The sequence below is a fragment of the Galeopterus variegatus genome, unplaced genomic scaffold (assembly GCF_000696425.1).
Source record: "Galeopterus variegatus unplaced genomic scaffold, G_variegatus-3.0.2 Scaffold559, whole genome shotgun sequence".
Taxonomy (NCBI): Eukaryota; Metazoa; Chordata; class Mammalia; order Dermoptera; family Cynocephalidae; genus Galeopterus; species Galeopterus variegatus.
Genome location: NW_007726670.1, coordinates 588,531 through 596,585, shown reverse-complemented (window position 1 = coordinate 596,585; position 8,055 = coordinate 588,531). Strand labels below are relative to the sequence as shown.

General features: G+C 42.2%; 1 protein-coding gene across 1 annotated transcript in view; it reads left to right on the top strand.

Moving 5' to 3' along the window:
- The window catches only part of AK7 (adenylate kinase 7), a 24,334-nt gene that overhangs the window by 8,433 nt on the left and 7,846 nt on the right, over positions 1-8,055 (top strand). Inside the window, exons 4-7 of the mRNA XM_008570030.1 lie at positions 2,630-2,758; positions 3,512-3,580; positions 5,195-5,392; positions 6,789-7,009. Coding sequence (XP_008568252.1) covers positions 2,630-2,758; positions 3,512-3,580; positions 5,195-5,392; positions 6,789-7,009 — 617 coding nt within the window. The remainder of the gene's footprint in view (positions 1-2,629; positions 2,759-3,511; positions 3,581-5,194; positions 5,393-6,788; positions 7,010-8,055) is intronic.

The window sequence follows — 8,055 nt, the reverse complement described above, 5'->3', positions numbered from 1 at the left end:
AAAACATTCTTTAGTTACCCAAAACTGCTACCATATGTTTGTCCTTGCTTACAGAAATGAACGGCAAAGCTCAGTGACTGAAACAAGCCAAGGGATGCATCAAAGGGGACCGGAACTGAATTTCTTTTTTCTTTTTTTTTCAAAAGATGACCGGTGAGGGGATCTTAACCCTTGTCTTGGTGTTCTTAGCACCACACTCAGCCAGTGAGCGAACCAGCCATCCCTATATGGGATCCGAACCCGTGGCCTTGAAGTTATCAGCACCACATTCTCCCGAGTGAGCCACAGGCCGGCCCAAATGTCTCTCTGTTCCTTGTTTTTTTTTTTTTGACTGGTAAGGGGATGCAACCCTCAGCACGGTGCAGTCAAGTCGTCCGCACCGCGCTCAGCCAGTGAACGCATCAGCCATCCCTATATAGGATCTGAACCTGCGGCCTCGGTGCTCCCAGCGCCGCTCTCTCCCGAATGAGCCACAGGGTCGGCCCCGTCCGGAACTGAATTTCTTTTTTTTTTTTTTAAAGATGACCGGTAAGGGGATCTTAACCCTTGACTTGGTGTTGTCAGCACCATGCTCACCCAGTGAGCAAACCGGCCATCCCTATGTGGGATCTGAACCCTTGGCCTTGGTGTTATCAGCACCACACTCTCCCGAGTGAGCCACAGGGCCAGCCCAAGACACAATTATTTTTTGAATCCCCTACTGCCTAATGATTCACGTGACACTGAATGTCAGAAGGAGAGGTTTTTTAGTTAGATCATCTTATTGTCAGTAATAGAGCAATAAAAAGAGACCAAAGAGTATTTATTTTACATTATAGATCCACTGGTAAACTAAAAATGTAATACATACCCTGGGAAGAGCTTCAGAGATGAGTTTCTCTGACTTGCCACACTTAACATCACTGTGACGTATAACAACGTAAAGACAGAGCTGTGTCTGGAACATGATAGCTGTTCAACAATCACAATGGAGTGATAGCTGAATATTGCAGTGGACTTGCAGTGTTACAGGACATACTCAGCTCCTGGCTGAGGCTCCCCAAAATTGATACCAAACTCACAGTTCCGGCTACCTGCCCCCAGGCAAACCAATCAAAAGTCAAATGCTGGTGAAAATGGAAGTCAGCTTTTATTCAGGAATACCAATGACCTGAAAAGAGATGTTAAGCTAACCCATCTCTCTGGTAAACCTGAAGTAGACTGGCCAGGCTAAAGCCATCTCCCCAGTCTGCCTGAGGGAGAATGGCCAGGCTAACTCCATCTCAAAGACTCAGGTTTACTGAGGGGTTTTTAAAGAGGGGGTTGAGAGAATGGAATGTGGGAAGTGAAAAGCAGGAGAGGAGACATAAGATACAAGGGGTCCGTGTCTATGAGTCAGGTACAAAGTCTCGACAAGGTCTTGGCTGGTTTCTGTTCTCATCTCTGCTGTTATCTCAGGACCCTGCAAGACTTTGATTTGCTCGGAGTAGAATCAACTCTTCTGCAAAGTCTTCTGCATACATTTCACTTAGCAGAGCTCTGGCTGACTTGGCAGGTGCCCAAGGTCATCTTCCAGTCATTTGGCCTTGATCACTTCTCAAAATTCTACAAGTCTCAGAGAAAGAACTGTTAGCTTTGCAAAGTACTGATTAGCTTCCCAGTCTTGTTTTCCTATTTAGCAAGCAAGAGAAGAAAGCCAGGGGGTGGGAAGAAAGAGTGGAGAGAAAAAAAATACTGTTTTTTAAAAAATCTCTTCCTCCCCTGCAGCCCAGGCAGTTTTAGTCCTATTTAGCAAGCAAGAGAAGAAAGCCAGGGGGTGGGAAGAAAGAGTGGAGAGAAAAAAAAATACTGTTTTTTAAAAAATCTCTTCCTCCCCTGCAGCCCAGGCAGTTTTAGGTCCCAACAGGGCTTCAATCCTGCTCTCTCCAACAGCATCAAATTGTCGTTTAACCACTGTGCCAGTTTTAGAACAAACTCCTTCCTTCTCAACTTGCCCCAAGCAATTCCAGTAACCCAGCGTTTGGGACTTTAGAAGCAACTGTCCAGTGGAGCTGAGGTCAGAAATGCCAACTGAAAAGTCAGGGAGCAGGTGGGCCACATTCTTTTCTGCAGCATTAAAGATAAAAGTGCCTTTGAGGGTCAGGTCAAATTTGATTGTTATTCAAATCCAGCAAATATTTATTGAGCACCTACTTTTAATAAATCACATGCTGGCAACATACATGGAGACCATCTCACTTAATTCTCACGACAGAAGCATTTATTGTTGTATATTAAGGTTATAGAGGTGTAAGATAAAAACTTCATTGAGTAGACAGGCGGGTGGGCGCTCTGCATTGCTCCACTTACTCCTCAATCAACTCCCAAAAGTTGTGATCACAGAAGAACATTTTGAAAGTGCAGATGTGCAGACATCAGCGTTTGCATGAGTTCTTTCTTGTAGACAAGCTCACTGGGTTCTCCTGCTTTATTGTGCATTAGAATTCACCCGTAATGTTCCAGATAAAAAGTCACACATTTTTACTTTAAGGGCAAAATAGAGATTTTTTCAATAGTACCTTCGACTACACAACGATTTTCAAGATAACTTTAGAACATAACCCCCATGTTGAATGTGACTCCACAGTAATTTATTTTTTCTTTTTATCAGGCCGACTAGAAGATCAATATATAATTAGATTTATGAAAGAAAAGCTAAAATCTATGCCTTGCAGGAATCAGGGTTATATTTTGGATGGATATCCAAAGACTTATGATCAAGCAAAAGACCTATTCAGTAGTAAGTTTGAGTCTTTATTTTGAGTGTTTATATTCGCAATAGTTACAACTTTATTGTTCAGAGAAATAGTCATTCAATTAAAATAAACAAAAATTCGAGAGACTTTTTTTTTTTGAGTCTTGGCTCATTTCTTATTAGGTGCACAGCCTTTTAAAAGTTTTAAAAAATTCATTTTATTGTGGTACAGACAATTAACATGAGATCTACCCTCTTAGATATTTAAGTGTCCAAACATTATTGTTGACTCTAAAATGCTATGTTGTTCATTAGATCTCTAGAGCATATGCATCTTGCTGGGTTAAAACTTAATGCCCATTGATTACTAACCCTCCTTCCCCACTCCCCCGACCTCTGGCCACCAGTCTCTCATTCTGTGAATGCAACTACTCTAAGTACCTCATATAAGTGGAGTCACATCAGGCAGTATTTGTCTTTCTGTGACTGACTGACTTCACTTAGCATAATGTCCTCTTTACGTTCATAGTTCCTCAACCTGTTCATCCATGTTGTTGAATGTGTCAGAATTTCCTTCTTGTTAAAGGCTGAATATATGTATATATATATACACCACATTTTCTTTATTTAATCATCTCTCAATGGACATGTAGGTTGTGAGAGTATATATATCTGTGTAATGCATGTCTATTTATGGCTAGTTTTCCTTAGTGGTTGCTAGTTAAGATATCTGAATTTTTTGTTGTGATCCATAATAATATGTTAATAAACATGACAACAAATGTCTTGTTTTATTAGACGAAGACGAGGAGGAGGAAGAAGAAATCAGAGGCAAAATGTTTCCTTTTGATAAATTAATTATACCCGGTAAGTTTAAGATATTTCTCCAAGATCACATTAAAAGGAATGCTGTTTTATATTTCTTTTGTGCCAAAACAATCTTTTTGAGTGTAATAGAGTATATCTTTCATTTTTTAGGGAAAAAAAATTAAAAGATATATTCAAGTACAAACTTACAAACCAGAGAATCCACTGCTGTTAAATGTCAGGGATATTAAAGTTATGAAATGAATAGAAATCCCATTGAGAACATTCACTTCTGCTGTTCTCCCCTTAACAAAAGCAAAAAGTAGCAAATCTGTTGATGGCTTGACAGTCACTTGGCAAGACTGCCAGGGGCTGAATTACCACACCTCCTTCCCCAGGCTGTTTTTGGTGCTTGCGATGCCATCAGCTTTTCCAGAAACGTGGATCATCAATTGAGATTGGGAGGGAAAAAGCTTTTTGATTCATTGTTAATGCCACAGCAGTTTTAATCTATCACATATTTACTTACACAGAGGCATTCACAATGCACTCTTGAAAGCAAAGCATATTCAACTTGTTACACAACAGGATTTACTTAGTACTGAGCAGGCATTTCTTGTGACCTTCCCGTGAACTTTAAAGTTTTGTTGTTGTTTCTATGAGGTGTACTCATAGGGAATCATTCTGGGTCAGGCTCTTAGAGGAAGCAAATTTTTCACCATGGCCTTGGCCAATGATCTGGGCACCAGTGTACTCTGGTCCTGTTGTTGAAAAGGCCCGAAAATAGCAACTCTCCTTGGAAAATTTATTTCACTGAGCTGCATTTAATCTTTCATTCATTCAACAAATATGCATTGAATTTGTTCTAGAAGCTGGAGAAACAGCTGTTTTTATAGTTTTCACAGTTTACAGGAGGGTAAAATGATCCCCATCATTAATATGATCTATGTGTTAAATTTGATAAGCACTGACTGTGTTGTATTGAATGTAAATGTTTCATAGCTGGTGGCATTAAGTGAGAAAGCAGCTGGGTCCATAGAAACTAAATTCCAAGGAGAGTCCCCCCTTTCGTTAATTTGGCAAACCAGCCATCAAGGCATTTTGCTCATAGCCATGGCTCTCTTTGGGAGCCTGTGCATAATTGTGCTGGAACAGAGGCAAGCTGAGGATTGACTAGGAAGCTGATGACATCACAGGATCATCAGAGATTTGTATCTACAATTTCTGCTGCTTTTATTAAAAAGAAGGAAGGAAAAAACAAATGAAAGAAAAATAACATACTGCACAAAACACTGATTGGTTGGGCCTCGTAGGGTGATCTCTGGAGACACGGTGATTTGCATGCATTTATCCTCCAAGAGAGCAGCAAGAAAACCAATCTTTTTTTTTTTTTTTTAAAGATGACCAGTAAGGGGATCTTAACCCAGTGAGCTAACCGGCCATCCCTATATGGGATCCGAACCCATGGCCTTGGTGTTATCAACACTGCACTCTCCTGAGTGAGCCATGGGCCAGCCCCCAAGAAAACCAATCTAACAGGCCTTTTGCAGCAACACGAAATCCCGGCTGGTAACCAGACAGATGTTTTGGTTAGCAGCACCTGTCTGTTCACCAGCACCCTGCTAGTTAGCTCCACCGTATTGTGCCAACTCCGAAACTTCTCCTTCTCCCTAGAATTTGTTTGTGCGCTGGATGCTTCAGACGAGTTTCTGAAGGAGCGGGTGATAAACCTTCCCGAGAGTGTCGTGTCGGGGACCCACTACAGCCAGGACCTATTCCTCCGGGCTCTGAGTGACTACCGGGACATCAACACTGAAGATGAGACTGTCTTCAACTATTTTGATGAAATTGAAATCCACCCGATACATATTGGTATGAAATAAACTCAAGGATAATGTGAATTTTGTTTTGTTTCGTTTTGGGTGGCTGGCCAGGACAGGGATCTGGCCTGGACCTTAGTGTTATCAGCACCACTCTCTAACCCACTGAACTAAAAAGCCAGACCCAAGAATAATGTAAATGTTGAGAGTAGGGACCTCCCAGCAAACCTGGTGTGTGTCTAACTGGGATTGTGGGGCTGATCGAGGATGGGGGGAATATAACCACGTGCTGAGGGCACAGCGAGCCACAGGATAAACAGGGCACTCTTTCTGGCAGTCATTGTACTTGGGGATTTGGTGATGGGAGGGAGTTATTATTATACAAAAACATATGGGTATATTGTGAAGTCGAATGACAAAGTGGCAAATGTTTTAAAGGACACTGCAAAGAAATGTGTGTTTGCTGCCAAATGCTTTGGGCCATTCTCCTAGGTTCCTTGGGGGTGGCGTTCTGTCCCTGTAGCATTGCCAGGCACTGGTGCTCTTCACAGACCCGCCTCCCTCCTGAACTTTAGACCTGCCAGCTCACTCGCATAGCTTACCCAGAAAAGCAAATAGCCTTTTATCTCATCCCTCCTTATTTCCTGTCAACACATAACTCAGAGCTTAGCACACAGCAAGCACTCAGTAAATATGATCTCACATCAACCTCATTTTTATCAGCATTCCTGACTCCAGATCTGAGCTTTCATAGCTGTTTCTACTCCCCTTGACTTGGTGAACCCCTGAAGTTTTCTTTCTGATTTTCTGGATCTTGATGCTTCTTCCCAGAGTTTGGACTTTTTCCTGTTCAAGTAGGCTAGCTGAGATGATTAATTTTTATGGATTGAAAATGTATCCCAGGGCTGGCTGGTTAGCTCACTCCATTAGAGCTCATTGCTGATAACGCCAAGGTCAAGGGTTCAGATCCCAATACCGGCCAACCACCAAAAAAAAAAAAAAAGAAAGAAAGAAAATTAATCCTAGAATCATTGATTCTCAGAAACAGAAAACAGAAGGAACCTTGAGGTCATCCTGCCTGGCCTCCAACAGGTACAGGTCTTTCTTCTGTGGAAACCTCTGACAGAAGTGTCCCAGTCTTTGCTGGAAAACTTCCAGAGATGGAGAGCTCATTACTTTTGAGGGAGTCCATTCCCCATCCATCTGCTCAAGTCAGTAGTGTTTGTTAGAATTCATAGACGTAAGTCCAAATCTTCCAAACAATGTCTCTCACACTCTGGTCTAATATTTGCTCATGACAAAAGAAATTCTGAACTAGACTGGCAACTAGAAAAGGAAACCCCAGGGTGTTAATTTACTATCACAAATTTATAATAATAAGGAATTTTCCCAGTTACAGTCAGGCCTAGAATATAAGTATGTGTTAATCTCTCTCCTGGTCTTTAAAGATGTAGGAAAACTTGAAGATGCTCAGAACAGACTTGCTGTCAAACAGCTCATCAAAGAGATTGGGGAGCCTCGAAATTATGGCTTAACGGATGAAGAAAAGGCAGAAGAGGAGAGGAAGGCTGCGGAGGAACGCCTGGCCAGGGAGGCTGCTGAGGAAGCTGAACGTGAGCACAACGAGGCTGTGGAGATGGCAGAGAGGATAGCTCGCTGGGACGCGTGGGTGAGTGTGTGCGTGTGTGCGTGTGAGTCTGTGGGGGTGGAGGCAGGGCTGGCAAAGCCACTGAGCCAGGTCCACTTCCCATCCTGCTGCAGAGAAATGTCAGGAAAATAGTCCCAGCAACTTTTTTGTGTTTTTTGTCATATGGACCATTTTGAAAAAGATATCCATGATGTTTTGCTTAGTATTAACAACAAAAACTAGCCATTGTCAGTACTATTAATAGCACACATTTCTGGGGCTGGCCAGTTAGCTCAGTTGATTAGAGTGCAGTGTTATAACATCAAGGTCAGGGGTTTGAATCCCCATACAACCAGCCACAAAAAACAAAAAACAAAAACAAAAACACACATTTCTGTAAATTTGTAATGTTTTACTACATGTCAACCTTGTGATTTGATTTGATTTTCCTCCATTTACCCATCAAACCTGGGTGGTCAGCCTGCTTCTACCCCTCCTCATTCTCCAAATCACCGAGTCTAGTGTAGAGGATATTGACTAAGAAGTTATTAATGAGATAGAAATAAAACGCATGTATTTCACAGGACCAAAGTCCTTAGCATAGAAGGCCAAAGCCTCTAGCTTAGGGGGCCAAAGACCAACCCTTTAGGAAAACCCATAGAAATGCTAAGATTGAGAAAGACCAGAAAATTTTCACAGGACTAAAGCCTTTGATGTTGATAAGAGAACTGAAGCACAGTGTATTAGTCCGGGTTCTCCAGAGAGACAGAATCAATAGGATGTTATAATTATATGAGAGGAATTTATTAGGGGAATTAGCTCACGTGGCTATGAAGAAAAGTCCCGTGATAGGCCGTCTATAAACTGGATGCCAGTAGTGTGGCTCAGTCCAAGTCCAAAGGCCTCAGAACCAGGGAAGCTGATGGTGTCCTTGGTGTAAGTCCTGGAATCCAAAGGCTGAAGAGTCTCAAGCTCTGATGCCCACGGACAGGAGAGAAGAGTGTATCCCAGCTCCAGTGGATGGAGAGAGAGAGAAAGCTTCACCTCTTTCCTCTGTCTTTTGTTCTCTCTGGACCCCCAGTGGATTG